The 27,623-nt window shown below is 41.2% G+C and overlaps 1 protein-coding gene across 1 annotated transcript in view; it reads left to right on the forward strand.

The window, feature by feature from the left end:
• Positions 1-27,623, forward strand: part of sorcs3a (sortilin related VPS10 domain containing receptor 3a) — a 614,798-nt gene that overhangs the window by 464,205 nt on the left and 122,970 nt on the right. Inside the window, exons 10-11 of the mRNA XM_061907863.1 lie at positions 17,182-17,328; positions 24,868-24,970. Of these exons, the coding sequence (XP_061763847.1) occupies positions 17,182-17,328; positions 24,868-24,970 (250 nt within the window). The remainder of the gene's footprint in view (positions 1-17,181; positions 17,329-24,867; positions 24,971-27,623) is intronic.

Raw genomic sequence — 27,623 nt, forward strand, 5'->3', positions numbered from 1 at the left:
GTTAATCCGTTTTGGGGGGAATTGAGGGGATTATTTCGATGTGTTCAAGAGCCTTATGGACTGTTGGAAGAAGCTGTTACAGAACCTGGAGGTTCTGCTACATAGGCTGCGGAACAGTCCAGCAGTGAAAACGGTCCTTGGTGGGGGTGGAAGGAGTCTCTGCATATTTTCTGAGCCCTGGTCAGGCAGCGGCTTTTTGCGATCCCCTGGATAGAAGGAAGAGGAGTCCTGATGATTTGTTCCGCCGTCCTCACCACTCTCTGCAGAGACTTCCAGTCTGAGGCACTGCAGACTCCAGTCCAGACAGAGATGCAGTTGGTCAGCAGGTTCTTTATAGTGCCTCTGTAGAATTTGGTTAGAATGGGGGTAGGGAGATGTGGTCTTTTCATCCGAAGCAAAAAGTACATGCGCTGCTGAGCTCTTTTTACAAGAGCTCCGGTGTGTAGGGACCAGTTCATATTGTCAGTTAGCTGCACCCACAGGGACTTGGAGCTGCTTAGCATCTCCACTGCTGTGCCTTTGATGTAGAGTGGAGTGGGGCTCGACTGGTGCTTCCTGAAGTAAACAATGATCTCCTTGGTCTTGTCGACGTTCAGGACCAGGTTGTTGGTTCTGCACCAGTCAAGCAGATGTTTAAACCTCCTCCCAGTGGTCCATGTCGTTGCTGTCACGGATGAGGCCCACTACTGTTGTGTTGTCCGCATACTTCACAATGCGGTTAGTAGTGGACCTGGCGCAGCAGTCATGGGTCATTAATGTGAACAGCAGCGGACTCAGGACAAGGCCCTTGAGGGAGCCGGTGCTCAGGGAGATGGCACTGGAGGTGTTGTCGCCCACTCTCACAGACTGGGGTCTGTCTGTGAGGAAGCCTTATTGTGGGTTTCCTGGACATAAATTTGATCTACAAGAAAGAATCCCTCTGCCAAATACATTTTTGTTTGAGCCGTCAGCTTGAAGCATCCTTCTATCTCGGAGTCTGTTGTTGTCATGTGACATGAATGCGTCTGTTATGATTTTGCTTCCTGGTTTGGGTGTCCCGCCTTTTCTTGCCTCTGATTGGCCAGTTCGCAATGATTTGCCCTAACCTTAGCCATTTGTGACTCATCATACGAACAACAACCAATCATCACGGATTTTCTCCGTATGTATAGATGTTCTCATTCATTGTAATTGTTCCTTATTTTTTTTTGAGGGGGGGGGGGGGGGGGGGGGGGCTGGATTCACAGTTTATTTGCTCTCTTTGTATCTTGGAGCTTTGATGAAAGCTACCTTTAAAATAGCTAAGCTACAAGAATCGCTACTCGTTCAAAAAGTTGTAGGGCTCCTGCCAAGCTACTGGGAAATGTAGGTAAGCTATATGTACTTTGTTACTGCCTATCACTGGTGACATCACTGACTCTAATATTGTCTTGAATGATGTACTAACTCATAAAAAAAAACATGTTGTGATTGTCAAAAATCTCTAACAAGACAAACAATAACAGTCACCAATTGCTGAACTTTACAATTATTGACAAACTTGCCAACCCTCCCGGATTTTCCAGGAGACTCACGAAATTCAGCGCCTCTGCCGAAAACCTCCCGGGACAAATTTTCTCCCGAAAATCTCCCAAAATTCAGGCAGAGCAGGAGGCCACGCCCCCTCCAGCTCCATGCGGACCTGACTCAGCAATGTTGTGAGCCTCTTAAACAGGACAATACTGCCATCTACTGTACATTGAATAGAATAGAATGTACTTTATTTATCCCTGGGGGAAATTCAGCACCACAGTTCGCTCACAATAAACAATGATAATAATAAATAATGTAATATATATAATATTTTATATATATGATATATGAATAATATAAATATGTTCTACATATATTCTACATTTAAGTGCAGTCAAGGAACATATGCATTAGGGAGTCTGTTCTGAAACCCGCAGTAAAGAGACATAACTTCATCACGTCGCCTGTTTAATGACTCCAACCCAATATCACGCCCGTTGTGTCCTGAGCAAGACACTTCACCCTTGCTCCTGATGGGTGCTAGTTAGCGCCTTGCATGGCAGCTCCCTCCATCAGTGTGTGAATGTGTGTGTGAATGGGTGAATGTGGAAGTAGTGTCAAAGCGCTTTGAGTACCTTGAAGGTAGAAAAGCGCTATACAAGTACAACCCATTTACCATTTACCATATTACACCGTCGACGAGGAAAATTTAAAAATACGATGGCAAGTTCCAAAACGAATGGAAACACGAATTTCAGTTTATCCAGGAGAGTTCGAAGGGAAAGGGGTATGTTGCCTCTAAATTTTGTCGAGCAGTCTTCTCCATTAAAGATGGTGGCCGAACAGATATACCCAGTCATGAACGGTCAGCGAAGCACAAAGCGTCCGCAGCGCAGCATCGTTCACAACCCAGTATTACGGGCCACCTCGCAAAATGGGGACCCGATGGTGTAACTTATGCTGAGACAAAGATGGCTATGCTGATAGCTGGAAGCAACATCCCGTTCGCATTTGCGGATGTCTACAACAAATCCGTGAAGGATATGTTCCCGGATTCGGAGATCGCTCGCCAGTACGCAGATGGCAGAACAAAGGTTACTAAAATAGTGAAAGGTAAGTGTTGTTGTTGTTTTTTTAGTAACCAGTAAGCACAGTACAGTTTGTAGAACAACTGTGTTTTTATTACTGTGTATTTGATAGGTGCCAACGGAAATTGAACTATTTATTTTATTTATATATATAAAATAAAATTAATATATCTAGCTAGAATTCACTGAAAGTCAAGTATTTCATACATATATATGAATATATGAAATATATTCATATATATGAAATATATTCATATATATGAATATATGAAAAACTCCAAGATGGCGGCGCCCGGACGGGCTGCGTCCTCGAGGTGCTCTTGCTAAAGATGGAACATTTGGCAGAAATACCGGACAATTCCACAAACTTTATGGCTGGCTCACATCGTGGTCACTCCGTGATCACGTACGACCGCCAGACACTTCTGGATGTGGAGATATCGGGCCGTTTTGGACTGATAGACGCGTGCGTGCTAAACGTGCTAACTAGCATGGGAATACGTCGACGGCTACATCCAGCGGCCTGTGAAGCAGGGGAGTCTAGTAGCAGCGGGGTCCGTCTATGGAGCAGACGCCAGCGGTGTGATCGGAAACGCGGATGCCGAGCGGGGCTAAAAACAAAGCAGAAGGCTAATCCCCACTGAACACCACTTCCCTCCATCCTGAAGACGGATTCAAATGGAAAATGCGAGACTTCTGGTCTGGGTAAGGAGTCAGTTAAATTAGAACAAGTTTTTTCTCTTTCTCCTGTTTCAGAGTTGGACATGTGTTTTACTGAGGTGGCTAACTATGATGCGTGCAGTTTATCAAAGCAACAAACAAACAATCGGAAAATTCCCGTTACTGAGGTGGCTAACCATGATGCGTGCAGTTTATCAAAGCAACAATCAAACAATCGGAAAATTCCTGTCGTATCAATTCCTAGATATGGTCGTAACTATACTAAATGCACTGGGCATAATAACCACAACATTATTAATATTGCTACTACGGATAATTTGATCAACAACTCCCTAAAACAGCCCACTACCTATAATATAGGTTTTTTAAACATAAGATAATTGTCTCCTAAAACGTTGTTAGTTAATGATATTATCAAAGACAACAATCTTAACGTCATCGGTCTCAGCGAAACCTGGCTTAAACCAAACGACTTTTTTGCGCTAAATGAGGCATGTCCTCCTAACTTTACACATGCGCATATTGCCCGTCCGCTTAAAAGGGGTGGGGGTGTTGCACTAATATACAACGAAAACTTTAACCTTAGTCCTAACATAAATAATAAATATAAATCGTTTGAGGTGCTTACTATGAGGTCTGTCACACCACTGCCTCTACACCTGGCTGTTATGTACCGCCCCCCAGGGCCCTATTCGGACTTTATCAATGAATTCTCAGAGTTCGTTGCTGATCTAGTGACACACGCCGATAATATAATCATAATGGAGGACTTTAATATCCATATGAATACCCCATTGGACCCACCGTGCGTAGCGCTCCAGACTGTAATTGATAGCTGTGGTCTCACACAAATAATAAATGAACCCACGCATCGCAAAGGTAATACGATAGACCTAGTGCTTGTCAGGGGTATCACCGTTTCCAAAGTTACGATACTCTTTAGTATACTCCCGTATACTAAAGTATTGTCCGATCATTACCTTATAAAATTCAAGGTTCAGACGCATGTTCGTCAAACTAATAATAATAATAACTGCTATAGCAGCCGCAACATTAATACAGCCACAACGACAACTCTTGCTGACCTACTGCCCTCGGTAATGGCACCATTCCCAAAGTATGTGGGCTCTATTGATAACCTCACTAACAACTTTAACGACGCCCTACGCGAAACCATTGATAACATAGCACCACTAAAGTTAAAAAAGGCTCCAAAAAAGCGCACCCCGTGGTTTACAGAAGAAACTAGAGCTCAGAAATTATTATGTAGAAAGCTGGAACGCAAATGGCGCACAACTAAACTTGAGGTGCACCATCAAGCATGGAGTGATGGTTTAATAACTTATAAACGCATGCTTACCTTAGCTAAAGCTAAATATTACTCAAATCTCATCCACCGTAATAAAAACGATCCTAAATTTTTGTTTAGTACGGTAGCATCGCTAACCCAACAAGGGACCCCTTCCAGTAGCTCAACCCACTCAGCTGATGACTTTATGCAATTCTTTAGTAAGAAAATTGAAGTCATTAGAAAGGAGATTAAAGACAATGCGTCCCAGCTACAACGGGGTTCTATTAACACTGACACGATGGTATATACGGCGGATACTGCCCTCCAAAATAGTTTCTCTCGTTTTGAGGAAATAACATTAGAGGAATTGTTACAACGTGTAAATGGAATAAAACAGACAACATGTTTACTTGACCCACTTCCTGGGAAACTGATCAAGGAGCTCTTTGTATTATTAGGTCCATCAGTGCTAAATATTATAAACTTATCACTCTCCTCGGGCACTGTTCCCCCATCATTCAAAAAAGCGGTTATTCATCCTCTTCTTAAAAGACCTAACCTCGATCCTGACCTCATGGTAAACTACCGACCGGTGTCTCACCTTCCCTTTATTTCAAAAATCCTTGAAAAAATTGTTGCGGAGCAGTTAAATGAACACTTAGCGTCTAACAATCTATGTGAAACCTTTCAATCCGGTTTCAGGGCAAATCACTCCACAGAGACAGCCCTCGCAAAAATGACTAATGATCTATTGCTAACGATGGATTCTGATGCGTCATCTATGTTGCTGCTCCTCGATCTTAGCGCTGCTTTCGATACCGTCGATCATAATATTTTATTAGAACGTATCAAAACACGAATTGGTATGTCAGACTTAGCCCTGTCTTGGTTTAACTCTTATCTTACTGATAGGATGCAGTGTGTCTCCCATAACAATCTGACCTCGGACTACGTTAAGGTAACGTGTGGAGTTCCCCAAGGTTCGGTCCTTGGCCCTGCACTCTTCAGCATCTACATGCTGCCGCTAGGTGACATCATACGCAAATACGGTGTTAGCTTTCACTGTTATGCTGATGACACCCAACTCTACATGCCCCTAAAGCTGACCAACACGCCGGATTGTAGTCAGCTGGAGGCGTGTCTTAATGAAATTAAACAATGGATGTCCGCTAACTTTTTGCAACTCAACGCCAAAAAAACGGAAATGCTGATTATCGGTCCTGCTAGACACCAAACTCTATTTAATAATACAACTCTAACATTTGAAAACCAAACAATTAAACAAGGCGACACGGTAAAGAATCTGGGTATTATCTTCGACCCAACTCTCTCCTTTGAGGCACACATTAAAAGCGTTACTAAAACGGCCTTCTTTCATCTCCGTAATATCGCTAAAATTCGCTCCATTCTGTCCACTAAAGACGCTGAGATCATTATCCATGCGTTTGTTACGTCTCGCCTCGACTACTGTAACGTATTATTTTCGGGTCTCCCCATGTCTAGCATTAAAAGATTACAGTTGGTACAAAATGCGGCTGCTAGACTTTTGACAAGAACAAGAAAGTTTGATCACATTACGCCTGTACTGGCTCACCTGCACTGGCTTCCTGTGCACTTAAGATGTGACTTTAAGGTTTTACTACTTACGTATAAAATACTACACGGTCTAGCTCCATCCTATCTTGCCGATTGTATTGTACCATATGTCCCGGCAAGAAATCTGCGTTCAAAGGACTCCGGCTTGTTAGTGATTCCCAAAGCCCAAAAAAAGTCTGCGGGCTATAGAGCGTTTTCCGTTCGGGCTCCAGTACTCTGGAATACACTCCCGGTAACAGTTCGCGATGCCACCTCAGTAGAAGCATTTAAGTCTCACCTTAAAACTCATTTGTATACTCTAGCCTTTAAATAGACTCCCTTTTTAGACCAGTTGATCTGCCGTTTCTTTCCTTTTTCTTCTATATCCCACTCTCCATTGTGGAGGGGGTCCGGTCCGATCCGGTGGCCATGTACTGCTCGCCTGTGTATCGGCTGGGGACATCTCTGCGCTGCTAATCCGCCTCCGCTTGGGATGGTCTCCTGCTGGCTCCGCTGTGAACGGGACTCTCGCTGCTGTGTTGGATCCGCTTAGGACTGGACTCTCGCGACTGCGTTGGATCCATTATGGATTGAACTTTCACAGTTTCATGTTAGACCCGCTCGACATCCATTGCTTTCCTCCTCTCTAAGGTTCTCATAGTAATTATTGTCACCGATGTCCCACTGGGTGTGAGTTTTCCTTGCCCTTATGTGGGCCTACCGAGGATGTCGTGGTGGTTTGTGCAGCCCTTTGAGACACTAGTGATTTAGGGCTATATAAGTAAACATTGATTGATTGATTGATATATGAAATTATTGAGTTTGTGAATTATACTCCTCCCCTCTTAACCATGCCCCCCCCGCCCCAACCACACCTCCGCCCCACCCCCCACTTCCCGAAATCGGAGGTCTCAAGGTTGACACGTATGATCATTGACCACCAACGGAAGCTCTCTTCCGGACATGGAACATAGCTAGGAACAAGGGGTATTCACCGGGTATGATGGCGATTTTGAAGAAACGAGGAAGGGAGAACTCAGTTCAATCAATCAATCAATCAATGTTTACTTATATAGCCCTAAATCACTAGTGTCTCAAAGGGCTGCACAAACCACCACGACATCCTCGGTAGGCCCACATAAGGGCAAGGAAAACTCACACCCAGCGGGACATCGGTGACAATAATGATCCAGTGGGACGTCTGTGACAATAATGATTATGAGAACCTTAGAGAGGAGGAAAGCAAAGGATGTCGAGCGGGTCTAACATGATACTGTGAAAGTTCAATCCACAATGGATCCAACATAGTCGCGAGAGTCCAGTCCAAAACGGGTCCAACTCAGCAGCGAGAGTCCCGTTCACAGCGGAGCCAGCAGGAAACCATCCCAAGCGGAGGCGGATCAGCAGCGCAGAGATGTCGAGGCGGATCAGCAGCGCAGAGATGTCCCCAGCCGATACACAGGCAAGCAGTACATGGCCACCGGGTCGGACCGGACCCCCTCCACAGGGGAGAGTGGGACATAGAAGAAAAAGAAAAGAAACAGCAGATCAACTGGTCTAAAAAGGGAGTCTATTTAAAGGCTACAGTATACAAATGAGTTTTAAGGTGAGACTTAAATGCTTCTACTGAGGTGGCATCTCGAACTGTTACCGGGAGGGCATTCCAGAGTACTGGAGCCCGAACGGAAAACGCTCTATAGCCCGCAGACTTTTTTTGGGCTTTGGGAATCACTAACAAGCCGGAGTCCTTTGAACGCAGATTTCTTGCCGGGACATATGGTACAATACAATCGGCAAGATAGGATGGAGCTAGACCGTGTAGTATTTTATACGTAAGTAGTAAAACCTTAAAGTCACATCTTAAGTGCACAGGAAGCCAGTGCAGGTGAGCCAGTACAGGCGTAATGTGATCAAACTTTCTTGTTCTTGTCAAAAGTCTAGCAGCCGCATTTTGTACCAACTGTAATCTTTTAATGCTAGACATGGGGAGACCCGAAAATAATACGTTACAGTAGTCGAGGCGAGACGTAACAAACGCATGGATAATGATCTCAGCGTCTTTAGTGGACAGAATGGAGCGAATTTTAGCGATATTACGGAGATGAAAGAAGGCCGTTTTAGTAACGCTTTTAATGTGTGCCTCAAAGGAGAGAGTTGGGTCGAAGATAATACCCAGATTCTTTACCGTGTCGCCTTGTTTAATTGTTTGGTTGTCAAATGTTAGAGTTGTATTATTAAATAGAGTTCGGTGTCTAGCAGGACCGATAATCAGCATTTCCGTTTTTTTGGCGTTGAGTTGCAAAAAGTTAGCGGACATCCATTGTTTAATTTCATTAAGACACGCCTCCAGCTGACTACAATCCGGCGTGTTGGTCAGCTTTAGGGGCATGTAGAGTTGGGTGTCATCAGCATAACAGTGAAAGCTAACACCGTATTTGCGTATGATGTCACCTAGCGGCAGCATGCTGAAGAGTGCAGGGCCAAGGACCGAACCCTGGGGAACTCCACACGTTACCTTAACGTAGTCCGAGGTCACATTGTTATGGGAGACACACTGCATCCTATCAGTAAGATAAGAGTTAAACCAAGACAGGGCTAAGTCTGACATACCAATTCGTGTTTTGATACGTTCTAATAAAATATTATGATCGACGGTATCGAAAGCAGCGCTAAGATCGAGGAGCAGCAACATAGATGACGCATCAGAATCCATCGTTAGCAATAGATCATTAGTTTTTTGCGAGGGCTGTCTCCGTCGAGTGATTTGCCCTGAAACCGGATTGAAAGGTTTCACATAGATTGTTAGACGCTAAGTGTTCATTTAACTGCTCCGCAACAATTTTTTCGAGGATTTTTGAAATAAAGGGAAGGTGAGACACCGGTCGGTAGTTTACCATGAGGTCAGGATCGAGGTTAGGTCTTTTAAGAAGAGGATGAATAACCGCTTTTTTGAATGCTAGGGGAACAGTGCCTGAGGAAAGTGATAAGTTTATAATATTTAGCACTGATGGACCTAATAATACAAAGAGCTCCTTGATCAGTTTCCCTGGAAGAGGGTCAAGTAAACATGTTGTTTGCTTTATTCCATTTACACGTTGTAACAATTCCTCTAATGTTATTTCCTCAAAACGAGAGAAACTATTTTGGAGGGCAGTATCCGCCGTATATACAATCGTGTCAGTGTTAATAGAACCCCGTTGTAGCTGGGACGCATTGTCTTTAATCTCCTTTCTAATGACTTCAATTTTCTTACTAAAGAATTGCATAAAGTCATCAGCTGAGTGGGTGGAGCTACTGGAAGGAGTCCCTTGTTGGGTTAGCGATGCTACCGTACTAAACAAAAATTTAGGATCGTTTTTATTGCGGTGGATGAGATTTGAGTAATAATTAGCTTTAGCTAAGGTAAGCATGCGTTTATAAGTTATTAAACCATCACTAAATGCTTGATGGTGCACCTCAAGTTTAGTCGTGCGCCATTTGCGTTCCAGCTTTCTGCATAATAATTTCTGAGCTCTAGTTTCTTCTGTAAACCACGGGGTGCGCTTTTTTGGAGCCTTTTTTAACTTTAGCGGTGCTATGTTATCAATGGTTTCGCGCAGGGCGTCATTAAAGTTGTTAGTGAGGTTATCAATAGAGCCCACATACTTTGGGAATGGTGCCATTACCGAGGGCAGTAGGTCAGCAAGAGCTGTCGTTGTGGCCGTATTAATGTTGCGGCTGCTATAGCAGTTATTATTATTATTAGTTTGACGAACATGCGTCTGAACCTCGAATTTTATAAGGTAATGATCGGACAATACTTTAGTATACGGGAGTATCGTAACTTTGGAAGCGGTGATACCCTTGACAAGCACTAGGTCTATCGTATTACCGTTGCGATGCGTGGGTTCATTTATTATTTGTGTGAGACCACAGCTATCAATTATAGTCTGGAGCGCTACGCACGGTGGGTCCGATGGGGTATTCATATGGATATTAAAGTCCCCCATTATGATTATATTATCGGCGTGTGTCACTAGATCAGCAATGAACTCTGAGAATTCATTGATAAAGTCCGAACAGGGCCCTGGGGGGCGGTAGATAACAGCCAGGTGTAGAGGCAGCGGTGTGACAGACCTCATAGTAAGCACCTCAAACGATTTATATTTATTATTTATGTTAGGACTAAGGTTAAAGTTTTCGTTGTATATTAGTGCGACCCCCCCACCCCTTTTAAGCGGACGGGCAATATGCGCATGTGTAAAGTTAGAAGGACATGCCTCATTTAGCGCAAAAAAGTCGTTTGGTTTAAGCCAGGTTTCACTGAGACCGATGACGTTAAGATTGTTGTCTCTGATGATATCATTAACTAACAACGTTAACAACTACTTAAGTATAAAAATAAAAAGATGAGCTAGTTCCAGGCCAGGGATTATGTAACCTTCCTAACGTGGCGTGTGATCCCTTGCCTGAGATGAACTGATGCCACAGAGGGTTATAGACGTACACAGTGCTGAGGGTCAGCTCATATTTTATCTGTTTGAGATAAAACTCTGTAATATCCAGGCATGTGACAAAAGTCTTACATTTCTCTAATGCGGTTTGTCGGTTTGACACTTATGTGCATGCTGTTCAAACATGCCACAGTACTATTCTTAAATAAAAGCACCGAACAGAAGTCAAATACACGCAAATAAACTTTAATTACAGTAAAGTGTGTACATGTGATGCATTACTTACCACCTCTGACAAGGACCCGTCCAACATGTGGCAAGGAGTACATATTGTTTAGACCTTTGTCCCAATCCACCTCTAGAATTGGGAGTGTCAGGTTCAAACACTGATGACATCTATTAATCAGACAAGAAACAAGGAACCAACCAGAGACAGAGTTCAATATAGCTCATGAGGAGAACACATGGCGCTGAACAATTAGTCACAGTCTCGCCCTACGCTCTAACATGAAACATGGACATGAAAGTAAACTATCTAACACGGACTGTTAAAAGAAGGGGTGTCCCAATCCCATAGTGATGTCGGATATTAACCCAATACTAGTGAAAAAAAAAAAACGGTATTGAATTTTATCGGACTGCCTCTGAAATCCAATATCTGCGGTACATTTCAGCAGTGCCCAGATCCGGTATAATACTTGTTTGTTGAAGCACATCAAGTGGTGCGGCTTCATTGCTTACCAAAGCCGTACTAAAACATTTTGATATATTTTTGAGCGCCGTGTGTAATGTTTCTAAAATCTCAATGGAACATATAATAGGTTGGTGTTGTTTACTTGAGTCATATTGTCAACATAGTGCAGTCTACACATATTTCTTATGTTTGACTGCCATCTAGTGGTCACACTTATCATTACACTATGAACCAAAAAATATTGCATCGCGGTTGGTAAGCAAAACCGGAATCATTCTGTACATTATTTATTTATTTATTTATTCTTTGGTCCTGTCCAGTTTCTCAGGCAAATCATATAGTTGATGTAGATGCCCATATCGGCTGTACAAATATACTTTACAAAAGAAAAGTGTGGGATTCTTCTCCTGTTGCCTTATTTGTATTTGACTTTATTTCTATTATCATTTGGTGCAGCCGGGCCGGAGCAGGAGGGGACAGAAAGAGAAGAAAAAGGAAGACAGAGGGGTAAATTGTGGGGACATGAGGGGGATAGGGTAAAGAGTCAAAAACAAAAATAACAACAACAACAGAAAAACATCAGCAAATATGATAAGTACAAATATTATAGTAAATGTGATAGCAAAAAAGCAGTGAGTGAAAAAAATAATAATACAGAAATGACAATGAACATTATTATACTACAAATGGAGAAATAGAAATACCAATAGAAATAGCGCTATTGATAATGATTAATTACAACAATTTACCTCTATCATCAACAATAAAATTGTTCAAATGCAACAATACATATTGCTAATGATAACTACAGATACAAAAGAAAGCAGATAAATCGAGGGGAAGAAAGAGAAGCCTGCTTTATTAACCTTGTAGATTGTTATAGTAACAATAGGTTAAGCTTTGTCAGTGTGCCAAGTGTTACCCAGTTTCCCCTAGGGCAACAACTTTAATATATTTTTGCTGAAATGTGATTATATGCATGAGTGTATGTATGTATATGTACTTGTACAGTGAATGTATATGTACATGTATGTATATAGGTATGTTTTTAAAGTGAATGTGTATGTATAGTATGTGTATATGTACATGTATGTATATATGTATGTTTGTACAGTGAATGTGCTTGTGGATGTACAAACTTTGAATGTGTAAGTCTGTACTGTATGTATGTATGTATGTGGGAGCATAGGTACCTATGTATGCATGTATGTATGAATAATGCTGTGTATGTGAGTATATATGGGTATTTGTATGTACAATATATTTGACTCCTAGTATGAGCGAGGGCCAGAGTACAGAGTCTGTACATTAGGCGCACCGGGTTATAAGGCACACTGTCGAGTTTTGAGGGAAAAATAAGATTTTAAGTGAGCCTTATATTCTGGAAAATACGGTACTCTCTTAAGATACATGTATCCTTTAAAAAAGATGATCACAATGACCTGGTAACTATGGTAACAGGCTCCACCCTTTTTCTTTTTAGACAATGTTAGTAAAGATGTCCGATAAAATCGGACTGCCGATATTATCGGCCGATAAATTCATTAAAATGTACAAACCCCGTTTCCATATGAGTTGGGAAATTGTGTTAGATGTAAATATAAACATACAATATACAATTATTTGCAAATCATTTTCAACCCATATTCAGTTGAATATGCTACAAAGACAACATATCTGATGTTCAATTTGATATACGTTTTTTTTTTTTGCAAATAATTACTAACTTTAGAATTTGGTGCCAGCAACACGTGACAAAGAAGTTGGGAAAGGTGGCAATAAATACTGATAAAGTTGAGGAATGCTCATCGAACATTTATATGGAACATCCCACAGGTGTGCAGGCTAATTGGGAACAGGTGGGTGCCGTGATTGGGTATAAAAGCAGCTTCCATGAAATGCTAAGTAATTCACAAACAAGGATGGGGCGAGGGTCACCACTTTGTAAGCAAATTGTTGTACGGTTTTAGAACAACATTTCTCAATGAGCTATTGCAAGGAATTTAGGGATTTTACCATCTAAGGTCTGTAAAGTCATCAAAAAGTTCAGAGAATCTGGAGAAATCACTGCACGTAAGCGATGATAATACAGACTTTTGACCCCTCAGGCGGTACTGCATCAAAAACCGACATCAGTGTGTAAAGTATATCACCACATGGGCTCAAGAATACTTCATAAAACCACTGTCCGTAACTACAGTTGGTCGCTACATCTGTAAGTGCAAGTTAAAACTCTACTATGCAAAGCCAAACCCATTTATCAACAATATCCTAAAACGCCGCCGATTGTTATAGGCACAAAGTTCAAAAGCCAGCATCTGTGATGGTATGGGGGTGTATTAGTACCCAAGGCATGGGTAACTTACACATTTGTGAAGGTACCATTAATGCTAAAAGGTACACACAGGTTTTGGAGCAACATATGTTGTCATCCAAGCAACGTTATCATAGACACCCCTGCTTATTTTAGCAAGACAAGTGTTACAACAGCGTGGCTTCGTAAAAAAAGAGTGCAGGTACTTTCTTGGCCCACCTGCAGTCCACACCTGTCTCCCATCGAAAATGTGTGGCACATTACGAAGCGTAAAATACGACAGCGGAGACCCCGGACTGTTGAACGACTGAAGCTCTACATAAAACAAGAATGGGAAAGAATTCCACTTTCAAAGCTTCAACAATTAGTTTCCTCAGTTCACAAACGTTTCTTGAGTGTTGTTAAAGGAAAAGGTGATGTAACACAGTGGTGAACATGTCCTTTCCCAACTACTTTGGCACGTGTTGCAACCATGAAATTCTAAGTTAATTACTATTTGCAAAAATAAATAAAGTTTATGAGTTTGATCATCAATTAGCTTGTCTTTGTAGTGCATTCAATTGAATATGGGTTGAAAATGATTAGCAAATCATTGTATTCTGTTCATATTTACATCAATTTTCCAACTCATATGGAAACGGGGTTTGTAACATCGGAAATTATCGGTATTGGTTTCAGAACGTAAAATGTATGACTTTTTAAAACGCCGCTGTACGGAGTGTTACACGGACGTAGGGAGAAGTACAGAGCAGTTGTGTCTCCCCGTCATACTTGCCAACCCTTTGAGACTCCCGAATTTCAGTGCCCCTAACGAAAATCTCCCGGGGCAACCATTGTCTAAAATTTCTCCTGAATTCCAACCGGACAACAATATTGGAGGCCTTTGCGTGGCGGCCCAATCACATAACATCTACGGCTTTTCACACACACAAGTGAATGCAACGCATACCTGGTCAACAGCCATACAGGTGACACTGAGGGTGGCCGTATGAACAACTTCAACACTGTTACAAATATGCGCCACACTGTGAACCCACACCAAACAAGAATGACAAACACATTTCGGGAGAACATCCGCACCGTAACACAACATAAACACAACGTAATAAATATCCAGAACCCCTTGCAGCACTAACTCTTCTTGGCTGCTACAATATACACCCCAGGCTACCTCCTACCCCGCCCCAAACTTCGCTATATTGTTTAATGCATCCAGCAAGGGCATCACAACAAAATTAGGCATAACAATGTGTTCATTCCTCGACTGTATATAACGGTATTGGTTGATATCGGAATCGGTAATTAAGAGTTGGAATATATTGGCAAAAAAACCCCATTATTGGACATCTGTAAATGTTTGGTATGTTTAGCATAAGTGCGGCCACTGAGCAACAAATGGCGGCCTGTTCCAGGAATATGGGTTTTCGTGTGTGGTTCTATTTAAGGAGATAAGTATGCTTCTGATAAAATAATCACAACAATGTAGGTACTTATTATCCGATGTCAGTTTGTGTCCACTGATTCACCGAGATGTGTAATTATGAGCACTTGGGACGGAAAAAAGAAACGTTGCCGACTGACGATGGCTGACATGCAGTTGGTTCCCACAGACAAACAGCTCTTTCTGTTGTGATTACAAACTAAACTGAAATACAAGCCACTGACAAATATAAACGTAAAACCATATGTTTACATGGCAATGACGATGTCGTGTTTAGGGATGAGTAACTTTTACATTTGTACCAATTCCTGGTACCTATGGAGTCGATACCAGAATTCAACGTCAGTAATTTTAGCTTATGTTCATCTGTCAATAAATAATAATTGAGAGACTCAGCCTTCCTGGTAAGGTTTATTCAGATGTACTGGAGAGGAGGCTACGCCGGATAGTCGAACCTCGGATTCAGGAGGAACGGTGTGGTTTTCGTCCTGGTCATGGAACTGTGGACCAGCTCTATACTTTCGGCAGGGTCCTTGAAGGTGCATGGGAGTTTGCCCAACCAGGCTACATGTGCTTTGTGGACTTCAACCGTGTCCCTCGGGAAGTGCCGTGGGGAGTGCTCAGAGAGTATGGGGTATCGGACTGTCTGATTGTGGTGGTCCGCTCCCTGTACGATCAGTGTCAGAGCTTGGTCCGCATCGCCGGCAGTAAGTCGGACCCGTTTCCAGTGAGGCTGCCCTTTGTCACCGATTCTGTTCATAACTCTTATGGACATAATTTTTGGCACAGTCAAGGCGGTTTGGTGGCTGCAGGATTAGGTCTCTGCTTTTTGTAGATGATAGCTTCAATTGGCCAGGATTTTCAGCTCTCACTGGATTGGTTTGCAGCCGAGTGTGAAGCGACTGGGATGAGAATCAGCACTTCCAAGTCCGAGTCCATGGTTCTGGCCCGGAAAAGGGTGGAGTGCCATCTCCGGGTTGGGGAGGAAACCCTTCCCCAGGTGGAGGAGTTCAAGTACTTCAGAGTTTTGTTCACGAGTGAGGGAAGAGTGGATCGTGAGATTGACAGGCAGATCGGTGCGGTGTCTTCAGTAATGCGGACGCTGTATCGTTCCGTTGCGGTGAAAAAGGAGCTGAGCCGGAGGGCAAAGGTCTTGATCTACCGGTCGATCTACGTTCCCATCCTCATCTATGGTCATGAGCTTGGGGTTATGACCGAAAGGACAAGATCTACATTCCCATCCTCATTTATGGTCATGAGTTTTGGGTTATGACCAAAAGGACAAGATCATGGGTACAAGCGGCTGAAAAGAGTTTCCTCCGCTGGGTGGCGGGGCTCTCTCTTAGAGCTAGGGTAAGAAGCTCTGCCATCCCAGAGGAGCTCAAAGTAAATCCGCTGCTCCTCCATATCGAGAGGAGCCAGATGAGGCGGTTCGGGCATCTGGTCAGGATGCCACCCGGATGCCTCCCTAAGGAGGTGTTTAGGGCACGCCCAACCGGTAGGAGGCCACAGGGAAGACCCAGGACATGTTGGGAAGACTATGTCTCCCGGCTGGCCTGGGAACGCTTCGGGATCCCCCGGGAAGAGCTGGACAAAGTGGCTGGGGAGAGGGAAGTCTGGGCTTCCCTGCTTAGGCTGCTGCCCTCGCGACCCGACCTCGGATAAGCGGAAGAAGATGGCTGGATGGACATTTAAGACTGAACTGGTTATGATAACTGTGTCATCCAGATGTTATATCTTGTTTTCTTTTGCACTTTTGGGTTGCAATTGCAATTTTTTTGCCATAGTCTTCGCATGCAGTTGCAATTCCAAGACATTAGTTGGCTAAAATGTATACTCTATGTCAGTAACTACAGTTTGTCGCTACATCTCTAAGTCCAAGTTGAAAACTACAGCCATTTATCAACAACACCCAGAAACGCCGCCGCCTTTGCTGGGCCCGAACTCATGTAAGATTGACTGATGCAAAGTAGGAAAGTGTTCTGTGGTCTGACGAGTCCGCATTTCAATTTTTTTTTTGAAACTGCGGACGTCGTGTTTTGGGTTTTGTACATTTGAACATGCTAAAAACATGCGTGTTAGGCTGTATTAGAGTCTTGAAACCAACCAAATGTGTCTGACCCTAATGAGGAAAAATGGAAAATAAATGAATTCAATATTTTGTGCCTTCCAGGTGGCCGGAATTAGAGGCATGTTGATAGCCAACAAACGGCAAGACAACCAAGTAAAGACCTTCATCACCTACAACAAAGGCAGGGATTGGAGGCTCCTGCAAGCTCCTGCAACTGACCTGGATGGAACTGAAATCCACTGCATTCTGGTGAGACACCTTGACCTTGACCTTCACATTTGATGTTCCGTGTTGCTTCTCTTTGTTTTGAATGATAGTTTGATTGCCTTCACTGAGCACAAAATGCAAGCAGCAGGCTCTTTTTAATCAATGAATTACCATGACAAACCTATTTCACAAAGCCTACCTGTGTGGGATGCATCCGAGAAGGCAAGGCAAGTCAACTTTATTTATATTGCACATTTACAACAATTTTTAAATTGAACTAAAGTGCTTTACAGGTTAAAAAGCATAGAACAAAAAAAAAACAAAAAAAAACACAGAACATAAACTATGAATGAGCTGAACAAGTGCAGAGGCAATACGGTAAAAGAGGTCGAATAAAAAGTAAAAATTAGTAAAACAAAAATAAAATAAAATGAAAAAAAATTCAAAATAAAATTAATAATAAAAAAAGCGCGACAAATTGGAAAAAAAAAGAAACACTTAACGGTTTGGTTATTAATTGTTTATTGTACAGTATTATTTATGAAATCAATGTGCAATACCATACATTTTATGTGCGACCCAGTACCGAGTAAAATTTAGGCTGTTATCACAGCTACCGATCCGATACCTATACTTTGTGCAAATATGTCTAATGGACAGGTGTCAAACCCACCACATCATTCTATGTGGTCCGCGAAAGCCTGAATAAATGGGTTTCAACAAAATACTTTTTTTTTAAATTATTGTTATTATTATTTTTTTTTTTACTAAACACATTTGTTTTTTCCATTTTGACATTAAAGATGCATATTTTAAAATTAAATATTATCTAATCATCCATCCATCTTATTCAGCTTATCCGAGGCCGGGGCAGCAGCCTAAGCAGGGAAGCCCAGACTTCTCTCTCCCCAGCCACTTCGTTCAGATCCTCCTGGGGGATCCTCAGGGGTTCCCAGACCAGCTGGGAGATATAGTCTTCAACGTCCTGACTGTGCCGGAAATTCTGTCCATAAAAGTTATTATAATTATCGGTGACATTCATCATCAATCATGTCGATTATATTATTATATACCAGGGGTGTTAAACTCCTTTTATCCCAGGAGCCGCATGAAGGAAAAATCTATTCCCACGCGGGCGGAATGGCAAAACCACGGCATGATAACCTAAAATTTAAAACAACTTCAACATTGTTTTCTTTGTTTTACTGTGGCTAAAAAATAGAACAAGCACATTGTGAAAATGTACATTTTACAAATAATCCTCTTGGCAAAGCACTTCAAGTTAGTGGAAAACTCGGACGAAAATATTGGTGCCGTTTCCAAAACACCGTGAACTTAGACGTTGTCTCAGTGTTTTTACAAAGCCAATAAACTTTAAGCACTTCCTGTTCGGCATTTTCATGTTGGTAGTTCATTAATGACGTGTTTGGAAAAGCAAGCGAGTGTATCCTCAAACCGCCGCATTGGTGACATCCGCAACTGCCACAACACATTAATTTATCATCATTCAAATATTGCAACTATAAACTTATCTCATCATATGGAATAAAACTTACTTCACCAACTATGTATTTATTTATTTAATTTGATTATGATTACTTATGGAGTATATTGTGAATATATTGAGAACAGGAAGTGAACAAAAGTTTTAGCGACTGTTATGTAAAAGAAAAGGGTTAGGATTAAGTAAGCTCTGCTTCTTCCTACTCCTTTTCGAAGATGTTGAAAAGAGAAACTGAAAATTGTGATGTATCATGTTGTATGCTCGCATGTTCGAAATAAACTCAAACTCAAACTGATTAAAATGACACCATAATAGCTGAATTAAAGGTATCATAATTACAAACGTAACCTACGTGATGATGGTACATTTAAGCATAAAATATAACAGTGGAGTTCAGGGTGCACATCAAGCCGTCAACACACTACGAGTGCTGCATGGAAATCTAACTACAAAGATGACGGTCATGTTCACTTTGCGTTTTGCTGTTTTGTTATTTTATCTTTTGAGTGGATAATTTACAATAAAAAAAAGGTATTGTGCGTTGTTACAGCATTAGTCTGTCACCCGCCATTATCAACGCTGATTGGAGTAGCGGCAGCCAATTCAGAGGGTGCTTAGAGTCAGCTGACACGTCATCTGTAAACACTGTCATGTCTGACGTGGGTTACACTGGAATTGCTATTGCGACACCCAATGGACACATTTAGAACAGCCACTTTTTTTTTCATTAAAAAATTGCAGCTCATGTTATACTTAAACTCATCTGGCGGGCCGTGGGCCTGATACGCTCCCCGAAACGCACGTTTGACACCCATGTTATATACTGTATTGCAAAACTATTTTTCTGAGATTAAAACAAATAGTTAAATACCTGCTTGTCCCCTTTATTTATGATTTTAAAGCAAGTTATACATAAAAAAAATCAAATAATCGAATGCATATGCATTTCGATTAACTAATTAATCACAGGTTATTACCTGCATGCATAATGTAAATTCATTTTAAAAAAGCGGTCCTTTCAAAGCAGCCATCACTGCAATGTGGCCCTCAATGAAAACGAGTTCTTCAAAAAATATAAAATCACAGGGTGTAACATACGATGTTGATATTCTACATGTAGCATCTCCAAATAGCCGACAATAAAAGGATACACACGCCTCCTGTTTTATATTACTGAGCGAGTCATTTCCAGTATTTTCCTTAATTAAACAAATGGTAGACTGAATGACTGAGCACAGCACAGTGTTCTACCTACTTACATAGTCGCAAGAAAAAGTAGTTCCCACCAATCACGTTTCATTTAGACAAGCTCTCAATGATTAGTTACTCTACACCCTATGTGTCGAAGTCAAGAATGAATTATCTATGGCCCTATGGCCTGACCCTAACCTTAACGCTAACCCTAACCCTAACCCTAACCCCATGTCAGGTTAAAACACTGATAACATCTATTAATCAGACAAGAAGCAAGAAACCATGCAGAGACAGCGTTCATTTCAGCTAATGAGGAGAACGCAGGGAGCTGCACACTTAGTCACAGTCTCGCCCTACGCTCTAAGGTTCAGCTCCCGCGTCCCTCTATTTATTCAGGAGTTCCATAGTCAACATCATTGAGGCCGCCTCTAAAAGGAGTGGTCACATATATCATGCAAAGCAGGTCCAGTACGCACGATACGTGACGGAATGTGCTGAGCCTTGTGATTTCCTTGTTTCTGTTTCGTCTGCGTGCTGTCGTCTTATCTTCGTTGAGGTCCTTGAAGTCCTTGGTTATTAGCGGGCTAAAACAAAGATAACATCTCCGGCTGAGACCACCCCTCAGACAAGAAGTGTTGTCCTTCCACAGATAGAAAAAATGCAGCTTGAGCACAATAGCTAATAACTATAGTGACGGACTTTAAGCATACTTAAGTTGTGTGATAATATATGTACGTGATTATTCGAACACCCCAACCCTCCACCTAACCCCAACCCTAATCCTAACCCTAACCCTCTAACCATCTAACCCTAACCCGGGATGATATTTGATTAGTATTAGAACCGGCCCGCAGGCCACAGTCACCTGCTGCTGTTTTGCACGCAGTAATACTCCATCAGCGTTGGCACTGGGAATTTTGAAGTCATTAAAATCGGGTCCCACAGTAAATGTTTGGGGTCCCACTTTTTTTGTAACGGTTTTGAACACAAATAATGAATGTATGCATTATCCTGTTATAGCTCACATTCTATATTGTGTTTTGTGAAAAAGGTTATCATAAACGTTATTTGATTCATAATACTGTACATACAACTTTTATTTAAATATTAAAGTTAAGTTAAAATTGAAGTACCAATGATTGCCAGACACACACACTAGGTGTGGCAAAATTATTCTCTGCATTCGACCCATCACCTTTGATCACCCTCTGGAAGGTGAGGGGAGCAGTGAGCAGCAGCGGTGGCCGCGCCCGGGAATCATTATTGGTGATTTAACCCCCAATCCCAACCCTTGATGCTGACGGCCAAGCAGGGAGGTAATGGGTCCCATTTTTATAGTCTTTGGTAGGACTCCTTTAGTTTTCGGCATTTGTGCACCAATATTATTAAATACTATAAGCCATCAAACTGGGTGTAGCTTTTTTCATTTCACGTGTATTAAAAGCAGAAACAGTAAACAAATAGCTCACTACTTATAGTGTTGTACTAAGCTGCTCAGCTAGAATCTACCAATATTTTGTATTAATGTTTAGCCCCGGCTGCTCCCTGGTAATTACTATTTCATATCAGAACAAATTAACTACGAGTTCCATTTGATTGAACAAACCAATTTAGTTTTAATTAAATTTTGATTTCACTTTGCAGTCCTGCTACCCTTGATGTACTTACAGGAGATCATTGAGTGAAAAGTTCATTTCAGTTCTGTAAATGCATGTCTTGTTTTATGTCCGGATAACATAGAGATGCAACTTTATTTTAAAGAGCGAACAAAGTTTCTTTCTTTGGCAGCAGTAGCATATCTCAGACATATACGGTCAAATTATTGGTTGTATTACTCGCTCTTACTTTAATAAAGTACTTGCTAATTTTCTGCTCATAGCTGGTTACTCAGTGCTGTACAGTAACGTGGTTTTACCTACAGTTCAAAAGTTTATGTACTCTTGTAAAGAATATAATGTCATGGCTGTCCTGAGTTTCCAATAATTTATACAACTCTTATTGTTTTGTGATTGAGTGATTGGAGAATATACTTGTTGGTCACCAAAAAAAAAAAAGCATTCATGAAGTTTGGTTCTTTTATGAATTTATTATGGGTCTACTGAAAATGTGAGCAAATCTGCTGGGTCAAAAGTATACATACAGCAATGTCTATCTGTGTTGGCCCTGCGATGAGATGGCGACTTGTCCAGGGTGTACCCCGCCTTCCGCCCGATTGTAGCTGAGATAGGCGCCAGCGCCCCCCGCGACCCCGAAAGGGAATAAGCGGTAGAAAAATGGATGGATGGATGTTAATATTTGGTTACATGTCCTTTGGCAAGTTTCACTGCAATAAGGCGCTTTTGGTAGCTCAATTTGTGTTTCATCTGACATCACATGGACAAAGATAAAACCTTCTGGAGGAAAGTTCTGTGGTCAGACGAAACAAAAATTGAGCTGTTTGGCCACAAAACCCAGCAATATGTTTGGATGAGAAAAGGTGAGGCCTTTAATCCCAGGAACACCATGTCTACCATCAAGCATGGTGGTGGTAGTATTATGCTCTGGGCCTGTTTTGCTGCCAATGGAACTAGTGCGTTACAGAGAGTAAATGAGACAATGAAAAATGAGGATTACCTCCAAATTCTTTAGGACAACCTGCAATCATCAGCCTGGAGGTTGGGTCTTGGGCGCAGTTGGGTTTTCCAACAGTACAATGCATACTTGCCAACCCTCTCGATTTTCAGTGCCGCTCCCGAAAATCTCACGGGGCAACCATTCTCCTACAACAATATAGGGGGCGTGCCTTAAAGGCACTGCCTTTAGCATCCTCTCTCACCTGAAAAAGAGACTATTATATATGTCTCCGTTATCCATGGGTTTATCCATAACCCATAAATTAGGCAGGCACGGAGCTATTTCTCAGCGTGTGTTTATTCCTGCCGGCACGTTATTACACTGACACGCAACATCCGGATTCCCATCATGCATTGTTTCAAAACTACGGCAAGGAGCAATGTCCAAAAAACATAACAGAGACGAAGCAGAAGAACGAAGAATAGACATGGCGACGAAGAGTAAGAGAAAGAAGCACGCTTGCCAGTTCCAAAATGATTGGAAAAAAATAATTTCAGTTGTCAAAGCGCTTTGAGTACCTTGAAGGTAGAAAAGAGCTATACAAGTACAACCAATGTATCATTATTTATATTCATCCAGGACAGCTGGAAGGGGAATGCTGCCTGCAAATGTTGTAAATCAGTCTTCTCCATATATATATATATATATATATATATATATATATATATGTATATATATATAAGAAATACTTGAAAATATATACACCCCCCGCTACTTCCCCAACTCCCAAATTCAGAGGTCTCAAAGTTAGCAAGTATGGGACAATGACCCCAAACATGTCAAGATGGGGGGGGTCGCAGCTAGCTGCGGAGTCGTTCTCCCAGGAAGGCAGACGGACTACTCGGGACATGGCGTGCAGGTGAAAACATGATTTAATTTTAACACTAACAATGTACAAACAAAAGGCGGAGACACAAACTTAGCGTAGAGAAAAAAAAAAATTAGACAGACTACGTACACGAAAACAAAAACAAAAAAAACACTGACTGTGACGCCAAACGAGCAGCATGAACTATGAGGTGAAAAAAACTAGCATGAACAGAACATGAAAAGAACAATGACGCCAGGCTGACTGACTGGCAAAGACAATCTTAAATACTGCCTCTGATTAGTGCTCTAGAAGCAGGTGAGTGGGCGAGGACTAATCAGAGACAGGTGAACACAATAAGTAACCATGGTTACGAACCAGGGAGTGAAAAAACAGGAAAGAATGGAATCTTAAACAAAACAGACCATAACCAAACAAAACATGATCACAAGACATTACAAAACACACATCAAAAATTGGTTAAGGAATGGCTAAATCGGGCTAGCATTAAGGTTTTAAAATGGCCTTCCCAAAGTCCTGACGTGTGGACAATGCTGAAGAAACAAGTGCATGTCAGAATACCAACAAATTTAACTGAATTGCACCAATTTTGTCAAGACGAGTAGTCAAAAAATCAACCAGAAGCTTGTAGATGGCTACCAAAAGCGCTTTATTGCAGTGAAACTTACCAAATATTAACATTGCTGTATGCATACTTTTGACCCAGCAGATTTGGTCACATTTTCAGTAGACCCGTAATAAATTCATAAAAGAACCAAACTTAATGAATGTTTTTTGTGACCAACAAGTATGTGCCACAATCACTCTATCACAAAAAAAATAAGAGTTGTAGAAATGATTGGAAACTCAAGACAGCCATGACATTATGTTCTTTACAAGTGTATGTCAACTTTTGACCACGACTGTACATTTCTGTTAATGCACACTAAGCCCCTATTTTACTGTTGTTTCCCTTCATTACATTAAAGCAGAGGTCAGCATCCCAAAATGTTAAAAGAGCCATATTATACACAAAAAAATAAAAATAAAATCTGTCTGGAGCTGCAAAAAAATATAGCCATTTATTTTTGGTCCCCCTTATTAAGAAAAGTACCGAAAAGTATCAAAATACATTTTGGTACCAGTACTAAAATATTGGTATCGGGACAACACTAATGTAAACACATGAGCTCTGCATACTGGATGCTATATAGAAGTGCTAGAGTCTGGTATTGACAGCCCATGATGGAGTGCTAGTATCAGAAAATGTTAGATGCAGTCTGATATAATCTGAGACTATTTTTAACTATTTTTTTTAGCTGATTTTGGAGTTGAGTCAAGATTAGATCAAGACATCCCTAATAATTATAAATGTATATTGTAAAGTGTTTTTTTTTTCAGTAAATTTGCTCTCTGATATCTCAGATTCCAAATGTGGATGTTTTCTGGTCTTGTTTCACAGCCTTTCTGTTCACTCCATCTTCAACTGCAAAGTTCAGAGAACCCCTACTTGTCGGGCGCAATCTCCACCAAAATCTCTGCACCAGGGATCATTGTTGCTACAGGTAAGTAACAAGTCAACTTTGGCTCCGTTTTACAAAAGTAAAAAACCCAAAACCAGTGAAGTTGGCACGTTGTATAAATTTTAAATAAAAACAGAATACAATGATTTGCAAATTATTTTCAACTTATATTCAATTGAATAGACGGCAAAGACAAGATACGTAATGTTCGAACTGGAAAACTTTGTTAATTTTTGCAAATATTAGCTCATTTGGAATTTAATGCTTGCAACATGTTTCAAAAAAGCTGGCACAAGTAGCAAAAAAGACTGATAAAGTTAAGAAATGCTCTTTTAACACTTATTTGGAGCATCCCACAGGTGGACAGGCTAATTGGGAATAAAAGCAGCTTCCATGAAATGCTCAGTTATTCACGAACAAGGACGGTGCGAGGGTCACCACTTTGTGAACAAATGCGTGAGCAAATTGTTTAAAAACAACATTTCTAAACGAGCTATTGCAAGGAATTTAGGGAGTTCACAGAACTAAGCAATCCAGTGACACATGCCTTCTCTATCTGATCGACCACATCAAACATGAGGCGGACGCGGGCAAATACTCCGGCACGGTCATGCTGGACCTTCAGAAGGCCTTTGACACCGTTAACCACGCTATACTGTTGGATAAACTCAGAGCAATCGGAATTTGATAAAACCTCATCGAGCTGGATGCAATCTTACTTGGAGGGGAGGAAACAGGTGGCAGGTAAAAAAAATTGTCTAATGCTTAAATCAAAAATAAACAAAAGGTGAGTGTCCCTAAGAAATGGCATTAAAGCTTAGTGAAGGCTATGCAGAGCGAAACGAAAACTGAACTGGCTACAAAGTAAACAAAAACAGAATGCTGGAGGACAGCAAAGACTTACTGTGGAGCAAAGACGGCGTCCACAAAGTGCATCCGAACACGACGTGACAATCAACAATGTCCACACAAAGAAGGATAAAAACAAGTGAAATATTCTTGATTGCTAAAACAAAGTAGATCCGGGGAATATCGCACAAAGGAAGACATTAACTGCGCCAGGAAAAAAACAAAAAAAAAGGGAAAAAGCCACCAAAATAGGAGCGCAAGACAGGAAATAAAACACTACACACAGGAAAACAGCAAAAAACTAAAAATAAGTCAGGGTGTGATGTGACAGGTGGTGACAGCACACCCACTTTGGAACAAGAGCTATACTGATGCATGCTTGTTTATGATATAAAGTCATACCCAACAATTGCGACAACGACTTTTTACTGTCAACTGAGTTTTATTTTTTTAATGATTTCTGCTGGTGGTGTTCCTACCAGATTTTTTCAATGCAAAAATGGTGCCTCGGCTCAAAAAAGGTTGAAAAACACTGATGTAGACCACAGGATAGGGTTTTTAATTCAGAAAAAAACCAACATAATATTACTCCTTTAATGCGCCTTATGTGGTGCACCTTTTGTATGAAAAAAGACCTGACTAGATCCGCTCATCGGCAGTGTGCCTTACAATCGGTGCGCCCTATGGTCCAAAAATTACGGTAAATAGCTTTGGACTAGCGTATGACCAGAGGTGGGTAGTAACGCTCTACATTTACTCCATTACATCTACTTGAGTAACTTTTGGGATAAATTGTACTTCTAAGAGTAGTTTTTATTCAACATACTTTTACTTTTACTTGAGTATATTTATAGAGAAGAAACGCTACTTTTACTCCGCTCCATTTGTCTACATTCAGCTCGTTACTCGGTACTTTTTTTTTAATCGATCTATTAATGCTTGTTTTGGTTTGTCAGACAGACCTTCAAAGTAGGATCTACCCATGCCTGTGTTTCACCAATCACATGCAGTCACTGGTGACGTTGGACCAATCAAACAGAGTCAGGCGGTCACATGACCGTCACACGTGGAACCCGACTTAAACAAGTTGAAAAACTTATTGGGGTGTTACCATTTAGTGGTCAATTGTAGGGAACATGTATTGTACTGTGCAATCTACTAATAAAAGTTTCAATCAATCAATCAAAAGTGTAAAGGAAAAAAGACACTTTTTATTTCAACCGTACTTCCCGTCAAAAGCCTAAAGACTGATCGCACAGTTCCTGTCTTCACAATAAAAGTGCCGCTCCATCGAGCCTGTGCTAACAAAATAAGATTCTCCGAAAGCCAGCGCAAACAAGCTAGCAAGCTACGGAGTTTGCCGCCAATGTATTTCTTGTAAAGTGTATAAAAATGAATATGGGAGCTGGACAAATAAGATGCCAAAAACCGACGACTTTCATGTGGTATTAGACAGAAAGGAGGAACTTTTTTCTCCCTCACTTGAAAACTTGGACATTATCAGCACTACTGATTCCAATCAATGCAAGTCATCAGAATCAGGTAATACACCAACTTATATTCTTGACTTCATGAAACATAGGAATCTATGTGTTAAACATGCATGAATATTCATTAGAACAGCTTTAACATGTAAACAAAAATGGCAAACTAAATAAATATAAATTATATACTGTATATATATATATATATATATATATATATATATATATATATATATATACACTGTGCATGTATATGTATATATGAGGTAGATCACCTCGACTTGGTCATTAATTAAGTAATTGATTAACGTTGAAAAACTTATTGAGGTGTTACCATTTAGTGATCAATTGTACGGAATATG

Source organism: Nerophis ophidion, linkage group LG01, assembly GCF_033978795.1.
Source record: "Nerophis ophidion isolate RoL-2023_Sa linkage group LG01, RoL_Noph_v1.0, whole genome shotgun sequence".
Lineage (NCBI taxonomy): Eukaryota > Metazoa > Chordata > Actinopteri > Syngnathiformes > Syngnathidae > Nerophis > Nerophis ophidion.